The sequence below is a fragment of the Caenorhabditis briggsae genome (assembly GCF_000004555.2).
Source record: "Caenorhabditis briggsae complete genome, chrX, whole genome shotgun sequence".
NCBI classification, from domain to species: Eukaryota; Metazoa; Nematoda; class Chromadorea; order Rhabditida; family Rhabditidae; genus Caenorhabditis; species Caenorhabditis briggsae.
The window spans coordinates 7,886,375-7,905,452 of NC_013491.2; the positions used below are offsets into that span (position 1 = coordinate 7,886,375).

The 19,078-nt window shown below is 37.4% G+C and overlaps 3 protein-coding genes across 3 annotated transcripts; 1 reads left to right on the top strand and 2 right to left on the bottom strand.

Annotated features, from left to right (window-relative positions):
* Nucleotides 1-4,306: 4,306 nt before the first annotated feature.
* Nucleotides 4,307-6,599, top strand: CBG14070 (the record flags this gene model as incomplete). The annotated part of the gene is made up of 6 exons (XM_002644245.1): nt 4,307-4,534; nt 5,313-5,416; nt 5,486-5,590; nt 5,639-5,759; nt 6,259-6,416; nt 6,464-6,599. 6 exons carry the CDS (start codon nt 4,307-4,309, stop codon nt 6,597-6,599), a joined length of 852 nt encoding a protein of 283 aa, XP_002644291.1.
* A 175-nt stretch (nt 6,600-6,774) lies between these two features.
* On the bottom strand, nt 6,775-7,518 carry CBG27617 (the record flags this gene model as incomplete). The annotated part of the gene is made up of 2 exons (XM_045239415.1): nt 6,775-7,318; nt 7,403-7,518. The coding sequence occupies 2 exons, from the start codon at nt 7,516-7,518 to the stop codon at nt 6,775-6,777; spliced, it is 660 nt and encodes a 219-aa protein (XP_045099457.1).
* Nucleotides 7,519-8,822: 1,304 nt separating this feature from the next.
* On the bottom strand, nt 8,823-9,221 carry Cbr-nlp-37 (the record flags this gene model as incomplete). The annotated part of the gene is made up of 3 exons (XM_002644246.1): nt 8,823-8,918; nt 9,002-9,070; nt 9,117-9,221. The coding sequence occupies 3 exons, from the start codon at nt 9,219-9,221 to the stop codon at nt 8,823-8,825; spliced, it is 270 nt and encodes an 89-aa protein (XP_002644292.1).
* Between the last annotated feature and the right edge of the window lie 9,857 nt (nt 9,222-19,078).

Sequence of the window (19,078 nt, forward strand, 5' to 3'; positions counted from 1 at the left end):
AAAATGGAAAAAATACCAGAAACAAACACAACACACCAAAAAAATTGTTTTGGGTGCTGTGGAGACCAAGGAGTCAGTCAGATTGGAAGAGGGTGGAGAGATCAAAATTGAAAATCTCCCCACAAAATAAACTCAATTTTGCGAAAATGAAACCCAATTCTCACAATTCTGAGGAATTGGAAGAAGCTGCTGGGAGGCGAAGAAAATAAATTGTTGCCGAAAAATGAAGCGGGCGAAAAAAAAGAAAAACGAAGAAAAAAGAAGAATCTCAATCTAAGCGATGTGATAAAAGTTGCGAATTGAAGGGCGAGTGGAAAACGGTTTGCATCTTTGGATCATCTCCTACACCGGCATTTCGTAACATAATATATCAAACGGAAGAAACGATGGCCGAGTTTTTGACAAATGGATCAGAAATAAGGAAGAAGAAGGGGTGGAATGAAAGGAAGAAGACCAATTTCCAGAAAATTTATATAGTTGAATCCTAAAAAAAAGAACGGAAGGTCGTATTAGTTCAGAAAAAATGGAAACCCACCACCGAATGGAGAGAGAGAAAGAGAAGTAGGACAGGAATGAGGTGGAGTCAAAATTGTGGCTGATTTATTGGAATAATGGGATCGGGGCGACTTGCAGAAAAAACAGGATTACGGTAGGGGTTTTCTTTTTCGGAATGGGATATTTTATGGGTTGAAAATCGTCTAGTTCCTGATGATAGTGTGTGGGTGGGAAGGGTGGTGAGAGAGAAGATAATTCCGATTTTCGGAGAGAGAAAGAAAAGGAAATGTCAAAAGTTTCGATTGCGCATCACTGCCAGTGCATCATCATCATCCATAAAGCAACAATGGTTTCCGGTCAATTATTCAAATTCGATCTCCATTACTGTGAGGCGTTTGATAACAAGAACCACGCGCAATCGTGACGACGGAAATGAGATGCATGCGGTGGTTTTTTTGGTGGCGCCTCTCTCAGTGTCTTCGAACAGGATTTACTCGGAACAGACGAATGGTATGCAAGGAATGAGTCTAAATACATTAACCAACACTAATTGAAAGAATGAAGAAGAAGTAAACCTGACATGAAAAAAGGAGGTTGGAATGACAAGGTTGAAAAGAGATTTTTTATTCGAGAATCAAGGAAAAACGGAAAAATGTTACGTGAGGGAGAAGGCGATGGACTTATATACTACAATAATACGCTGTCAGTTTGATGAAGAGACTCCGAGATGATGTCTTGGAGCATAAATTCGTCAAATTGTGGAACGGAAGATATCATTTGATATTGGAACAGAGTCCGAGAAGAAAATGATGAGAACTACAAGTGCCATAAGGATACCGCGCAAAATAATAAAATCAAGGAGCCGAATGGACTACAAAATGATTTGGAGGATTGGAATCTTCAAATTCATGAAAAAACCCTGTGATACCGGATAAAAACTATTATCGTCATCTGAAAGTGAGAATTAATAGTTGAAAACGGATATCTTGCTATATTTTTCTTGAAGATGCATTATAAAACTACCGTATTTTTGAGTCTTTTTCAAGTATTATTTTCCTATTTTCTTAATTTTTAGACGATTCTCGTCATTTTTGCATGATCATCATTTTGATCCTTTTTTTGAATTATACCACAAAAAAACTTGTTGTAAATTGAAAAAAAAAATTAGAAATAATACTCGAAATAGGGATAAATAATACAGTACTCTGCTCTTGCACCTTCAAAAACTCAACGACATATCGGATCTCAAGCTGTCTTTCTCTAATAGAATGCAATATTAACACAAAAAATGTTAGCAGTCTGGAACCCAAATTGAAACCCAAACGATTCCATAGAACTATCGGGTGCTTGCTATTTAAACGGACAAAAAAACCAATTCACTCAAAACAAATGGCTACTTGTTTCGCCTTCTTCTCCAGCCCCCTGATAAGAGAAGATAGAGAGGGAAAATAGTCACATTAAGAAGAAAAACTGTCAATTTTCTCCAACGTCTTCTTCTTCATCATATTCTTCTACTCCTCCCATCAATTTCTCATCAATTGTTTCACTCAGAAAGTATGAATAAACAATACGTATGTGTATGTGTGGTGAAAAAAGTGATGGTGGGGAGAAAAACGAAAATCAGAAACAGAAACATACCGCAGAAACAAAAATTCCTTTTCTCTTTTCTCACTTCCATATCTGTCGTCTTTTCTCATACCGTATCGTGCTCTCTTTATCACAGTCACTCTATCAAAATGTTGCGTGTCTTCTCTTTGGCCGTAATCGTCGCCTCTCTCCCCTCGCAATCACTTGCATCTTACGACCACCCTCGTTACAACTCTTCTGTGTCTAGATTATCTGACGTCGTCAGAGGTAGCAACGTCGTTTTAGCGTGCGTGGGCGAAAGGACCTCCATCACATTTTTTTTCTTTTTCCACTCTTGACTTTTTCAGATCAGGGCATTTTTATTCTTCCCCACTGCGCCCAAAAACGGCCGCGCAGTTTTGTCCCGCGCAGTCATTTGTCTCAGTGAACGGACGACAAGACAACACACAGTCCGAATACGACTACTGATACACACACATACACAAAACGAAACTTGGTCGGCCTTGAATAAAGCACTCGCGGTCCGTATATAATGTCGGTCGAATGTCTTTATATTATCTAAATCACAAAAAGAGGGGAAAGACCCCACCTTTTTTATCGGCCCCTCTAAGAAAGTTTCGCAATAAAAATCCGACATCGTTTCGCGCCGCACTACGTACAATACTAAATCAACCTTATCCCGCATTTGTTCGAAAAACTTGGTTAATGAGATCAAGATCGATTTGGAGCGCGTCGCTGGGAAATTTATATCCGAAAACATGTATCGGAAAAATTCGAAAGGGCAAAAAATAGGCTGCCCTTACATATGTTGGGGCGACAAAGGCGGGGAAATTAAGTGGCCTTATCAGTACGACACACTAACTCTTTGTCTGTATGTCAATCTGTAAAAGAGAGGTTTTCGGTAGAGAGGAATGTTATGAATTTTCTTAATTTAGGAGGGTAGGGATGTGATTTATTTGACTGAATGTTATCTGTGTCGAGAGAGGTCGGGTTGAATGGAAAATGCAAATTGAGCCACGTATGTACAGTTTGGCAGCGGGTGGGCATATATAGCACTAATCAATGAAAAATGTTATCACATCTGATTGAAAATCAAATTTGAGATTGAACGGAACTAATTTTTAAAATATTTCAATCAAAATTTTTAATTCCGGTTATTCAACGACCCTTCTGAAAGTTCTATAGAAACTAGGAACAATGTGAATAAAACATGTTTTTTAATAGTTCCATTTGGCCTCTTTATGTAAGCCTAATGAATTCATCAAGTTTCATAAAAATTAAATTCAGCCGATAACAATTACCGTATTTCGTCTGATAAAAGTCCACCCGAACCGTCAAATTTAAGCGTGACAAATTTTTCATAATGCTGTCAGAAACCGAGATAAATTGGCTCAAAGTTGAAAGTTAAGGTCATTTTTTAGGCTATACGGTACATTTACCCCTATAAATTCAAAAACTGCACAACATGACAACTTTTTTGAAAACTTATACTCTTATATTTTGTTTCTTCAAATAATTTTTGCCAAAAACTACTAATTAAACAAAATGTGTCCCACAAAAATAACAAAAAAGTTAGTTTGCAGAGAAATCCTTTCCAAATTTCTAATATTTTTTTAACCAACTTCCTCTTTACATGCAAAAGTAACGAGTCACATTATTTCAAATGGGTCACCTCTTCAAACAATCATACCAACGGAAATTTTACAATTAAAACACTAATTAGTCAAAAAACGAGAGATCATTATGACTGGTCAAATTCTGGTCGAATTCTATATATGAACAATGGACACTAGTGATCGAGAAAGGGTATCGTTGGAGGATTTTCAAGGTTCCCATGATGATCTTATTTCTACTAAGCCCCCACCACCACTTGAGTGGGTTCAATGAAGGATTATCGGGGTTGCGGTTACAGAGAAGACTTTCTTCACCAAAACCACTTGCTCGAATCCCCCATTATTTTTTTTTGGAGCATACTCTTTGAGATTTTTGCGGATTTCCGTCTTCTTTCTAATATTTTCGTGTCATTTCAATTTTATTCGACAGCTGCTGTCTCCATCAAGTGTCGTGGGGTATTGCGCGTTGTGTGCACATACACCGCGTAGTCCGCAAAGTGTCGTCCGGGCGACGTCGCCTATGTTCTCGTTTTCTTGCCACGTTTTTGATCGATTTTCTATAGTTTCTCTCAGAAATTACCATTTAAAAAACAAGAAATTATTATTTCAGCATGCTACACGGCGAAACAAGATATGCTCGATCGCGGAGAATTTTTCGAGAGACGTTTGCGGTGCCGGATGTGACTGTGGACTATGGTTCAATGGAGGCCTGGGCGAATGCTCATCGAGTTTATCTCGAAAAAGTTCGGCAACAACAGCAACGGCAACAATTGCTAGAGCAACAGATGCAAGAGCAACTGAGATTGCAGCAACAACAAGCAAATGGAGGAATCCAATGGGTAAGTTTGTTGAAAAATAGGAAAAATACTCAAAAAATAGACTACATTGAATGGAAAGATCGATTCGATGAGGCAAATGATAGGCACTAAATCTGGTTCATTTGAAGCAGTTTCTAATAGCAACATACTGAAGCTCTATTGAAAAAAAACAGCGATTTTTTGGTAATAATCGATATTTGCAAGGAAAAACATCCAAAAATACATTAAAAACTGTAAAAGCTGCTAGGTTGGCTAGTTTGCTTTCAAGGCAGTCCGTGCTAAAGTATGAAGCGATTCTAAAATAAATCTAGTCAAGACTGTCGGAAATGACGGTCGGCCAGCCCCGGCTCTGCTTCCGAGAGCCTTGAATCTTTCTCATAAAAACCCCGGAGAAAAGAAGACTCAACGATAATTTTTGCAAGTCTATTCAGTTTTCACAGAATAATGAGAACCTACAATAAATATCATACGTTCAGAAAAATTTCAGAACGATAAATGACGAAATTTCTCGAGTTTCATGCTTCAGTTTAAGCTGAAAGTCACAAAGTTCAATGATTTCTCAATATTTGGAGCAAAAAAAATTTGAATTTTCAAAATGGGATCTCATAACAATCTTATGATAGAAAGTGTGGGAAACTCTTCAAATTGAATAATTGCGTTTCAGAAATTGTTCGAAAAGAACAAAGCAAATACCAAAATCCGGAGAAGTATAAAAACGCTAACCTCTGCTCGCATATAAAATGCTAAAAACCTTCTGACTCCACAAAACAATTATACAAGTCAATTTTGGTTTTTATAGGTGGAACTCGTGCGCACCACAGTTGGAAACCAACAATTAAATCGAGTCGTGCCATATCCACCGCCACCATCGCCACCACATGTTCTTGGAACCGTCCGATTTGAGTGAGTGATTTTGCTCTAATGACAAGAAACGACGTCAAGATGGACAATCTTGACTTTGGACAATTTCAGAGCCGCCAGCTTCATCCGACGATTCTTTGCCGAAGTGGTTGACTTCTCAATTGTTATGTTCTTCAAGCTGTGCTTGCTGCTAGCTCTCACGGAGTTTGGAATTGTGTAAGAAGCTGAGCATACACTATCGAGATCCAAGTAAAATTATTTCAGCGATCTCAATGAATACGGAGGAGGTTACGATGAGGAGCAGGATGTTATGCAGTTTATTGGGCTAGCTCAGGACCTTCTTCCAATCGAGATTATCTGCAAGGTTATTTGCTGCGTTTTTGAGGTAGGTCGGTAAATTTGAAATTGGTCGAGCTGGGAACTGGGCTGGGTAAAACAGGAACTGGGCTGGGTAAAATTGGTTTAGCCAGAGATTCAAGTTCGAAGAATTTTATTTGAATGATTTGAGCGGAGAACGGGGAGTCATTGTGAAAACCATACTTGTCAACAGGCCGGTTTTGAGTCCAACTTTCAATAAGAATCGACCGGCTTCGAAAAAGTTATTCTGGTTCGGGCCAGCATTTTTAGCCAGGCCGACGATTTTTGCTAGGCCCGAACTCGGTTACTGATTAAATGCTAAACTATTCTGATTGGAGGTTGCAGATCTCGCCAACCTCTATCATCTGGTAAGTAGTTTTGCCCATAAATCCAATTTTGAAGCGAGTTATTAGCCGGCCTGTGCCAGTACGAAATCAGTTTGTTGACAAGTAGGATGAGTACTGAAATCATGGAATATACAGGATCCCGCTCTCCAGCCATACAATTTCCTACTTTCTTAATTTCAGGGAATTTTCATGGCTCACGGATTCCTTTACATCGGCGTCGGACAGACACCTGGAAAATGGTTGATGGGCATTCGTGTCATCTCCTGTCACGATGTTACCGAAGCAGAAATTCATGGATACATTGATGTGCATGGACCGAATGTGATTTCATTGCAACAGTTAGTTAAGTTTAAAGAGCGCTAGACAAATTTTTCAATTTTTTCAGATCAATGAAACGCTCCTTCATGAAGAATGTCGTTGTCAACAGCTTGTTCCCATTGAGCACTGCCGCTTTCCAAGTTCACAATGGTCGTGTTTTCTATGATGTGATTGTGAAGACCGTTGTCGTGGTCGACCTTTGAGTAACTTCTCAATGTGTATTTATTAATATTTGAATTTTTAATAACTTTGCCAGGATTCTCTGTGAATGGTAGTTGCTAACAAGGTTTGTAGATAATAAATGTATATGTTCGAGATTTTATTAATGTTGACTAAGAATTATTAAATTTAAAAGAAGAAGCATACATCTATCCAAAATTAAGCCGGACTAGGATCAGCATCACTCTGGGGAGCTGTCTGAGGTACAAGCTCCATTTCGTTGACTGGAATTACCTTCTTGTTCCCTCCCATACACTTAACGACGAGCCATGTCCAAGTCACAATCGCCAAGCACACGTAGCAGAAATGATTCGTATGACAAAATCCTAATGCCGACGAAATAGGACTTAACCAGGTTTTATCTTCAGGAAGAGGAAGGGCACATTTGTGTGGGCTCATTGACATGAATCTGGGTGGAAGTTTTGGGGCTGAAGTAGAAGTTGTTACAGTCGCTAGCTGCTGAAGGTCATCTTCTGATGCTTCTTCAAACGTATCTCCGGAAGTCTCTTCAGCGTCAGCTTCTTCAACATGGCCATTCAAACTGACTTCAATTTCCACGCTATCTGCCTTTGATGGAGTGACTCCGCCGTTCAAAATAGTAAAAGACGTGATGGTCGAATCAGATGAGTCAGAATTGTCGAAAACGATGTGCATCATTTCTCCTTCGGTGTCAATCTTCAATTGAAGAGTGGTATCTTCTTGTCTGAAAAATATCATCTTTTTTTTCAAATAAAATTATTCGCACGTGGCTATGAGAAAAATATCTAGCTTTCAAAAATTTACTTACTCGATGTTATTCAGTTGAATGGAAGCGACCTCGGGCTCATTCAGATTCTCAGCTTTTGCTATTGTAGCGTAGATTACAATAGCTATTAGACATGGAGTTCGTATCAAAGAAACCATGAGAATCAGGTAATCGAATGAGTGAATGAAGATCAGGCGGAGTTCTCACCTCAACCTTTACCCTAGCACGGGCGGCTCACAGGCGGGGATCAACCACCTGACCATTTTTTTTCTGCTAAGGATTTGATTAATCTTCAAGGATATCTGGTATATACGAGCAACTGTTGCCCTCCCGATACGTTTCGCGGGTGTCTCAAGCCGCTTCTTAGTCCGGAAAATTCGTTTTTTTTGTGGAACTTTGTCAAAAAAAATTGTTATTGGTGGGCGTTGGGACTTTTGCGATGAGACGAAATCGAGAAGATTTTTGGAGAGATAATATATCCTGTGGTTCCGCTGCTTGCATGGTGATAAAAATAAAAACTTACAAGAAACTAGAAAAAATCTGGATAGCTCTTTGAAAGAATTTCAAGAGAACAAATGTTCAGCATTATGAAATGAAGAGTGTTGTTGCTCGATTTTAATGATATTGTAAATGGATGTTAATCAAAATTTGTGAAGAATTATTTTCAAATACGCTAAATACGATTTCAGTAATATCTGATTTCCGTGCCCAATAGAAATCGAAACATGGGCTCTCAAAGTGTAAGTACTAAATTTTTTATTTGAAACGTACATTTTTCGAGCTTTTATACTTGTTTCAATAGGTTTTATCCATTGAGTAACTCATAATGCTATATTACCTGAAAAACTTTCGTACAATTTCAAAAGAAAACAAATTTTGAAGAAAATAATCGCCATGGAGGCCCCCTCCCCCCGCACAATATCTTGGCAACCTTTTAAAATTTTTCTAAAGTGCAGAATAGTTTTTTAAATGTTCAGAAATGATAGAGATATAATTTTCGAAACATTTAAAAGCCTTTTCAAACGAAAATATTCAGCAAATTCTCGAAGGATGTTTCAAAACCTTTCCCTTGTTAGTCAAAATCTAATATTTCGCAACAGTAAGAATATTTATTTCCACATTAAGAATTTTTATGTTAACAGGAGATTTGTATTGTCAAAAGAAGACGATTTGAGGGGTTCTCGGCACAGTCATACAGCAGGGGGAAAAGTTTTGAAATCGGGAAGTAGCCTCACTTAAAAGTTCAAGAATCAACAAAAATTTGAGAGAATGGAAAAAAAAAGATAATGATAGTGTTTTGTCGCGTGGTAATATAAAGCAAAGCAATACGATAAAAATAAATATAAATAAGGTTTTCAGGGTCGGTTCGGTTTAGGGTTCACACAATAAGAGTCAAAGACGGGTTTTAGAGATTATTGGGGTTTCATTAGCAAGTGGAAATGGTGCCATCACATCCACGTGTTTACTTGCCAACATCTCCGAGACGATCCAACGTGCCGAAATTCTTGAGAAGATGATTCACAACTTCAGCGTTGTTACGCTTCATTTGAGGGGCAAACTGTAAACGATTCAATGGATTGGGTATCAAATTTTACAACAAAAGCTAACTCTGTATCGGACCAAGTCTGCTAAATCTCTCACCTGTCTCGAGTTATAGAAACGGTAGAGAACGTGTGGCGCGTAGGCTGGAAGCGAGTTTCCGTAACGGAGCTGAAATGTTCAATTTGTGGGTTACTGTACAAATCAACGCTATTACCATGTTGCCCTGTGGCCTTGGGTTAGCTTCAACAACATTGACGCCCACGAGCATGATTGCTACTGCAACAAGTAGCAGAAGGGTGACCGAAATTCGAGACGACATCTGGAAGCAAAATGAGATGAGATATATGATGTTTTGATGCCCTAGAATGGGAATCGAGGGGGGCGGCTAATGAGCAAACTGCACTTTTCTTATTGATGAGCAATGCGTGTTGATTAAGAGAAAAACAGGATGAAGGGAAAACAGAGAAACTTTTGATGGAAAGAAGAGTTTTTTTTTCAATTCATCTGACTCATTTCATATGCTAAAACGTTTTTCTTTTCGAGGAAGAATGAGAGAGAATGAAATGAGAAGCAATGGGAACTGGCTTTGAGAATGGGAGGAAAAATGGGTGAGCTTGCTCCGCCCCCTATTTAGAAGAAAACGAAGCCAATCAGGTACGGAAAAATATACAGCTTCTGATTGAGCCAATACTCGCGAAAAGTTGGCGTTATGAGAAATGAATATGAGAAGAGTAAGCGACGCCCACAATATATATTTTTCAGGGATCCATAATTAAAATGTTGTGCTGCTCATTATTATTTTTTTTGATGAGTTGATGGAAAAATGAAGAGGAAAGGGTGCTGAGCGAAAAACAACTGGACTATGCAATTGACTTGGGAATCAAGTTCTACGAATGTATTGTTTTCCAGACGTTCAACTCAAGATCGTCTGGGTTGATAGAAAACACACTGATGTTCTAGAAACTCGTGTTTTTGAATTGTATATTTGAGAATTATAGTTTCTAGAATCTCATGGAACCCAAACAAACAGATTAAAAAGCACAACTTGAGATTCCTCTGAGAAAGGTACAATACGGATAGCGCGTGACTTTATAGAAGGTTCTCAGATGGAGATTATTGGAGGGTTTGTACATCAGAATCTCATGAAAAAGTTCAATTTTATTCTGACCTTAAGCCGTTGAAGGAAAACTCATGGGAGCCGGAGACTAGCAAAAAAATATTGAGAAAACATATGAGTCTGAATTTCTAGGGTAATATTTTTCTTAACAGAATTTACGATGACTTTAAAGGGCAGGGATCAAGAATTGGAAGCCATCTATCAAAATTCTTATAAGTGAAGTGCCAAAACACAAGAGAATTTCAACAAAAAAAATTAGTGACAACCACGAGAATATTAGTTTTTATAGTCCCGAAATCCATAAGGAAGTTTACCGTAAATCGTTCAGATTGAAGCTCTGAGAATGGCATTCAGAGGAAAAGTAATTTTGAATCGGTCAAACTGGCGCAATGATTCAAGAAAAAAGGATTTTAAGAATCAAATGACAATGAAAAAACACATAAAATGGAACCAAATTTCTCATTTTGGAGGACGGAAGTTCTGGAATTTCATTTAATCAAAGAGACGCGTCTTTGATTATAAACAAAAGTCAAAGATGTCCCAACAAGGAAAACACCAAAAACTATTGATTAGCAGAATCTAAAAATGAGAAAATTTTTTAGCATTTTTCGTAAGCTGAATGTCAAATGAGTCAAACGAAGTTAATTATGAGACATGTCACTGTGTGTACTTGAGCAATGGTCCGTATGACGTGCAACTTGTTAATTTTTGTTTTCCGAGAAACTTGAAGAAAGGAAGAATTAGGAGGAGATGTGCAGTCACCAAGGGGAGCAATGAATATTCTATCACATCAACTCGCACTAGGAGGTTATCAATCATACTCACCTATATTTAGAATTCGCACCGAATTGTTGAGGTATTTTCTTTGGCTGTATTCACGGAACGCGTCTTATGGAGTTTTTTCATCAGCCAACAAAGGCCGGGGTGTGTGGACTTGTGTGTTCCTGGTGAAGAAATGGAATCCCTACTGCAAAAAAAGGAGAGGGTTTGAGGAGATGTGGTGTTTGACTCTTGAAGTTTCAAAAAATATTAGTTCGAAAGGAGACAACATTTTTGGAACAAATGAGTGGCTCGGGTTTTTTAGGATCTAATTAATTGTTATCTACCAATAAGCCCACCCGAACCGTTAACTTCAAGCTGAATTATCTCGATTTCTGTGAAAGATATCAATAATTTTAACTGATAGCATTTTGGTGATATTATGATAAATAATCTATCATTTGAACATTTTTTAGTATCTTTCACGAAAACCAAAATAAATTAGCTCGCACTTGACATCTGAAGGCAATTCTATTACAGGGTTTACAGTAATAGAATTTGGCTAATTTGAATTTTAAAAAACGATTCCAGGACATCTGGTGACTTCTTAGTCGGGACTTTTTGCTGCAGTTCGGCATGGGAATAGATAATTCTGAAATTTTTAAACATTTATGTTGTAAAACCTATTTCGGGATATCTGCGAAGCTTTTAAATATGAAACAATTAAATTTTCCTTTTAATTTGAAAATACAAATTTATGAATTTATCAACGTTCGAAATGTCGTATGAAGTAGTTTGGTATCGTACTTGATCCAATATGAGCTCATTTGTTTCTCCCATTTTGGGCAAGTTCCGACGAAAATCTCGCTAATATCCGTTCAAAAGCCAAATCCTTCTGGTACTTCTGACCAGAAGTTACAAGTCGACAGCCGAGTAGAAGCTTTACGCGCAATTCAAGCTAGTTTTTCCGATTTTCAGAAAATCCCTCATCTCACTTCCAACACCTCATCCCGGAATCACAACAACACGCTTCCTGATTGCGCCCGCTACTATCGAAATAAGATTTCCCATTGATAATAAATAATGGGAAAATGGTTTCAAGTTTTAATTCATCCTCGTTTTCTCTCTCTTCTCCACTCACACTCTCACTGCGAAATGTCCACAATCCCACAATATAAGGCCCGATATATTGATCTCATAACCAATTAAATCCATCAAAAGCCAATCAGTGGCCCCACACAACACCAACCAACCCCAGACACGAGTCTTCTGTCTTCTTGTCGTTTTTCCCTTTTTCTCAGTGCTAAAACTACTGCTACTATTAGCTTTTCAGTGTTCGTCATTATCCTCCCTCCTAAATCGCAGTTTTTTATATTCTGTGATGTTATTCTGTTCTGATGATATGGTACGCTTTTGGTTTTGTATGGTCATTTGCTGTTTTACATCCTGTTTATTCTTCCCCATGTTATCAGATACATCCCTTGTTGAAAGTTTAGCTGGTATGCCGCCTTTTTGTCTTGTTAGCTGTTTTCATCTTGGTTACTGTAATTTTTGACCCTCTGATTTTCTTTGTTGTTTCATCCTTTTCCGGTTTAAAAGAGTGATAACTTTGAATTTCATTTCTTTTGAAATGTTTCGTCTAAATTTTCTTAACAAGAACTGGAATCCATCGGGTCATAAGTTTTATACCGTTCTTCTGTGGCTGAAACCAATGACAAAACCACATTCTGTTCATTTTACAATACTTTGTTGCTTCTATTTTCCAATACACACATTCTAAAACCCTACTACTCACTCTTTTCCATTTCCAAGTACAGTAACCTGTTGTCACCTTCTCACAAACAAAAAAGCTACTCAATTTGCGTGGCGCAAAAAAAACGATGATTCACATTCATTACATTCACTAGAAATCTGACTGCATTGAATTAGGTTAATTATTGGTTGTTATCCTCGCTTTTCGGCAACATCATCGGCTTCCCTTTTTTTGAAATTTTCTAGAAAAGAAAAAATAAAGAGGAGATGGTAGGGAATAGGTTGGAGATGTGAATTCAATCGATTTTCGATTACAGATTGTGTAGTTTACAAGGGAAGACCACAATTTTCTAACATTTTTTTGAAAAAAAATTCGATTCTCATGTTGGCATTTTTCGTTAAGCTGTACACTTGCAAAAATCAATTTTCAAATATTATTTTCTGTCGAGGATTTTCTGAAATTGTTGTTACGTTTATATCCTGATTACTGTACGGGTTACTGTTGATCAGTTTTATATGAAACAGAAAATAAAAAATTGATTCATTCTTCATTTCCATTGATTTTGCATAATTCGATTGCTGGCTCTTTTGGAAGGATATTAACAGATATTGGAAATAATGTAACTCCAAATCTTGAACAAAATTTCGTGCTCGAATTCAGTCCCCCATTATTGTTAATTCTCTGATAAATGCCAACCCAATATATCTTGTGAGCTTAATTATCTCAATTTTTGTTAAGTATATCAAATATTTGACGACCAACCGACTTCTTTGCATAATATCACCATTCATTCATCAGTTAACAGATTTTTGATATCTTTCATAGGAGCCTAGATAATTGTGCTCTAAATGCACGTATAGTTTTTACTCGGCTTTTGGCTTTTAACTTTTGATCAGAAGTTTATGTGAGTTTGACTTTTGACCGGATATTGGCCAAGTTATGGTCGGAACTCGCCCAAAATCGGATGTATAGCGAGCCATTTCCAGTTTTTGGTCGGAAGATGAAAACTGAAAAAAAACTAAAACGCCGGAACCATATCATAAGTTTATCAGAGTGAGGTGTGCGGTTTTATCCGGAACCTCACCTACCTCTAAGTCGGAGTATTAGAGCATTCAGGTCATTTTTCAAGTATCATAAGTTCAGTATCTACAGTAACCTCTTTTCCTCGTTTTTCCATTCCGCAAATTCCATTGCGAACACTCACTATACCGAAACAATTGAATTAATTTATGAATTCCATTTCGATTTCCACCGCAATGAGCCATTCCTAATACAGTATCTGCAGTCAGTCTTTCATCCACCCCTTTTTAATTTTCTTTTTTCATTTCCGCTAATAAAAGAAAAGCGATGAAGAAAAGACTGGTTCCCGAATGAGAGTGAGATGAATTACGCAACAGAATTATTTTTTCTGACTAATTGGGTTCGTCGATCAAAATTTTACCTTAAATAAATTGAAGGCAAAAAGATTCGTTCACGATCACGGGATCATCTGTTCAAAGTTATTTATGTATTCTTTAGCTTATCAACGCGGATCTCTTCATTTCTTTCACCTCTTCTCATCGCTCACGCTTCTGATGTCGGCGTCTTGTTTAAAAAGGACAGATCGTCATCATATATGCATTCCATACCTCGCTAAAAGGCTAAATCATTGTACATCTTTGATATCAGTCGTGTTATGATAGCTGAAATTACGCTAACCATGGAAAAACATGACACTAAGGGCGAGGAACACCCTTCGCATGCCGAAAACTAATCACACTTCGATTTCGTAGTTTTCAGGAAATTCTTGCGAAGCGGCGATGAAGAAGGCTTGCTGCCCCGATGAAGTTGCATTTTTCTCATCGCGACAGCAGCTACCAATCGGCCGGTGTTCAAGGCCGATAGAACTTTAAGAGACCATACGTTTTAGCTTCATAATGCGTTTGTACAATGAACATGGAAATTAAACGCATAAGTGGATCTCATCGTCCGATAATATTTTTGTTCGAGAACGTTGTGTAACATATGACATTAAGCGGTGTGTGGGGAAGAGAAAAGGTGTTAGAAGCTGCAACTTTTTTTGAAACGCGCAACGGAAGTGCTTAGTGAGGACATCATGTTTATCAAATGATGAGATTTCAACTGGCTATTTTATTCATTTCAAAGTTATTTTTTCCGGAAATGCGTGATTCAGTAAAACATTTGCAAACACTTTTGAACGCTCGTGAATTTATTTGCGTTGGGATATTTTCACTAAAAATCAACTCAGTAGATTTTTTTCAAAACATTTTTTTCAATAACGTCCGCCAGTTCTTAACTCTGTACCTCAATATCTTTATTATACGGAAAAATAGTTTGAAGTCTTCCGCGATCTCACAGGTGACAAAAATCACAGTTTTTTTCTGTGTTCTTAGTTTCGCAGTTTTTAAAAGTCTTGCACCATGAAATCAATTATCTTGGTTCCTTCAAACGCTACCAAAATGTCCTTACTGTTAAATTATTTATCATAATATGACCAATATTTTATCAGTTGGCAGAATTTTGATAGTCACCATAGGAATTGAGATATTCAAGCTAAAAGTGCAAGTATTGCAGGGCGTTCTATTAGAGTGTTCACGGTAGTTAGCATATCTTCATTTCGGAAGCCTTCACCAATTTTTCTGAACTACAGTATTCTGAAAATCCTATCATTACAAAAAAGAAAAAAGATCAGTCTTTCATTCAACCTACAAAAAGATCAGTTCGTCCCAGCCCAAAAAAAAGTGGTCCAGGCGCCAAATGGAAAGTTTTTCTTACACTTTGTCTGGCCTATCATCATTCTTCCCCTTTTTTCAGCACCTAGCTTTCATTTTCAGTGTGTACCTCACACGGATATCAAATGTGTTTACGCGTAAATCTAGCAACTTTCCGACAACCACTCATCAGTCATTTCGGGTGAAACACATCCATGACCAGGTGAGTAAATGAGTGAGAGGTACATAGTGGTTTGGAAAGGGATATGCATCCATCTCAAATGTGAGAAATTACACATAAAACTTGAAGAAGAGAGAGGATCCTCGTTTTATAGAAGAGTTTACCTACATGAAAGTGGGATAGATACAGTAGCTAGCGGAGAGAGATAGAGTGAAAAGTAATAACGCCGTTCAGCGCTTTTTTCGGGCCTTCTCCAAGATATCTCTAGCGTGAAATTCTCTCACCACGGAGGGTCACTAGTTTAGGATGATCTAGATGATACTATCCTTGGAAAGGATATTCCCCTCAAACTTTCCATTTCTGTCTGCCATTTTCTCCACAAACACTGTTTTCCATTTTAACTAACTAAACAAACAATAATTTTTTACATTCTCTCTTCCGCAAAACTTCTTCATTTCAAGTAAGCAAATCTTCAAGTTTCAAGTACAGTAAGAAAGAAGAAGAAGAAGGAATAAGCAAAACCCCTTATTCTCTCAAGGTTTCAGCCTACATAGAAACAACTACAAGCAGCATTCCTTTTGCGGAAAGAGAGCTTGAAGATCAGAAAGCATATTAAACTTACCGCCCATAAAAGGAATCTGTGATTGATGGGCTTCACGTAAGATGATCCGTCCGAAAAAACCTGCGCTTCTTTTTTATATGTTGCAAAATGCCTTTGAGACGGTAATAGTTCAAAACCGTTTTATTGGTCCATGGACTTTCCTGCGGAAATAAGAAATACTGATAAAGTGTTCTACACTGCTTAATCAAACAAAAAATCACGGCGGTGGCGGCAAAACTTATAAGAAAAAAGAGAAGGACAAATTGAGGTGTAAATGATAAATGATCTGGCGGCTTTCACACCTTTTTTATGGCAGATCCCGTTCTGATGAACCTACAGAACACCCGCGTGTAGACCTAGCGGAGGCTTTTCTCATAAAATTTTTTTTGTTCGCATCGTTTCGATTCTGATTGTATTGTGACTACTGATATTTTCAGCATTTTTTAAAACTCGAAAATCTTGAAATCTTTGAAACTCCAAAACTTGTATTGGATAATACAGTAATTCCTGTCACTCTGACCGTCAATTTTGAGCTCAAATTTCTCGATTCCTGTAAAAGATATCTAAAATCTGTTGATTTATAGAACATTGGTAAAATCATGACAAACAATTTATCAGTAGACAATCTGATGATATCTTTCACAGGAACCATGAAAAATTGATTCGTAGTCAAAAATTGGGAAGGGGTCATTCTGATAGAGAATAATAAACTGTGGGTGTCAATTTTTTCGATTGCTTCGAAAAGTTCAAATTTCACTAAACATAAACAATCTGAATTGTTGGGATTGAAAATTTTTTTGCCAACTTTAATTTTTTTATACTGTTTCTAACAGAAAAATGGGGAAATTGTCCCTAAAGGAAAAGTTGGGTCAGTTTCCAACTGTTCATCTTGTTTTATTGGATTTTTTCGAAAAAAAAAGTTGTCAATCCAAAATCTGAAGTTTTCATTTTATTGAGTATACCTCAAAATTTTCAAACAGTTTGAAAAATTCTGAATGTCTTTTTCAGAACTACAAATTTGACTACAGTATACTACTGCCTCTTCCACTTAACAAATCAAACTAATCTTTTTTCCAGTACAGTAGGAATTTTTAGAGATAGCAATCATAGAAAATCTTGTCCACATATTTTCGACCTCAATCAGAACAATGCGATTTTCTAGAAACATCACAATCATCTGACTCATTGAATAGTTTCCGAAGCTTCTGGGGGCACGTCATTAAGTGTTACTCATGAATATGTTCACCTTTCAAGTAGACAGTTTTTTTGTCTTTCTTCTGTTACTCATGCGACATCATCAAGACTTTCCATCAGCCTACTTATAACCGTTCGCGAATTGCCGTGAAGCTTGGTGTCCCTTGGCAACATCTCCTGGGCCTGTTGGCGTTAGATTTACGTCAGTCATCCTATTCCAATTTTATTAGATGTTGTTATGACCCCAAAACTTTTTTGCAGAGTTTTTGTTCCCTGCTCTCATTTTTATGCGCATTTTTATAGGTCCATAAAACCTTTTTTTGGTTTATCTCGTTTTCCCAGGACTCCAACAAGAGAAGAATCGAAAGTTTGAATCTAAAAATAAAAGATTTCAATTTCAGTTACCATTGGATACAAAACACATAAAAAAGAGTGGCATCTAGTTTTAGTACTGAAATCATTTTTTTTTGCCTTTCCTTTTCCGATCTTTTGACATCACTACATCAGCTTCTACCTTTTGGTTTTTGTCTTTTTCCAATCATCTAACTTTCAGATTCCTATTTTATAATAACTTTTGTCTCGTTTCATCTCCTCCCGTTACACACACACCTTCATCTCATTCCCCCTAGATGGATCCTCCACCGCTTTTAAGAAATTGATGTTTTTTGTGTTGGAAATCGAAAGTCAAAGCTTAGGGAAGAGGAGACCGGACAACTCATTGTAGCTTTCACTGGAAACATAGCACTTCCTCCTTTTTTTCTCACCTTTCTCATACTCACTCACCGATTCCTCGAATCTTGACAATTATCGAAAAGTGAGAGGAAATGAAAAAGTGACGACGATCGGTTGTGCGCAACACGAAGAATAACTGAGAATAGAGGTGAGATGATGCCCTTGTTGCCATTTGTGGAAAGGGTTGCCATTGGTGCTTTAAGCCGACCGAAATTTCTTGGCATTTTTCTTGGTGTTTCGTGTTTTTGATTCCATAAAAACTAGTTAGTCGCTCGGATAGCCTCTCCATATCTTTTATGTACATATGTATATATGTATAGCGGCCCTACAGTAGTCTGTATTTCAATGGATTTCACCGCACTTTCATTCGTCCTCCCACAAAACACATCCCATCTAACTATTCTTCACTAACAACTTGTCCTTCCTGCCATTCTCAGCATCGCTTCCTCACTTCATTTCAGTCGTGTACGCCTTGAAATGGACTGATTTCGAATCTCTTATCTGTTTGAGAGACATGGGAGTGATTTAGGTTCTCATATCAGATTCGTTATGCAACTGTGTACACTTTCCTTGGTTACTGTAGCATTATCCTTTCTCTTAGCAGTTCTTCTTTTAGTTTGCTTGATTCTAAAGCGTACTGTGGCTGAACTTGAAATACATTCAAGCTTAGAGATCTCTTGAAAATATTCTTCTTGATCTTTTTATGGTTATCAGACATTTTGTATTTTACTACTTGATTGTTCAGACTGCTTTTGTATTTCTTCTGTCTGGAGTTGAGTTTAATTAAAGTCTTCCCAAATGTAATTTAGACATAGAAGCTCAGAAAAAACAATGAATCTTATATTTTGACGCTTTTTGAGTTACCGTAAATGCTCTAATAGAAGCCAACCGTGCACTTTGACCCCATTTACCTTGGTTCTTGTGAATGATATCAAAAAGTGGTCAGCTGTTCAAATGTTTATCGCATTGCCACTGAGATAGTTGACCTCAAAGTGCACGTATAGAGTTTGCGGCTACTATTAAAGAAGTTACAGTATTTGTTGATCCTCTTCTAAAATCTCATTTTCTTTTTCAGAGCAAAGTTAATTTCGCAATGCTTATTTTTGTTTTCCCACGTTGCTTTTACAA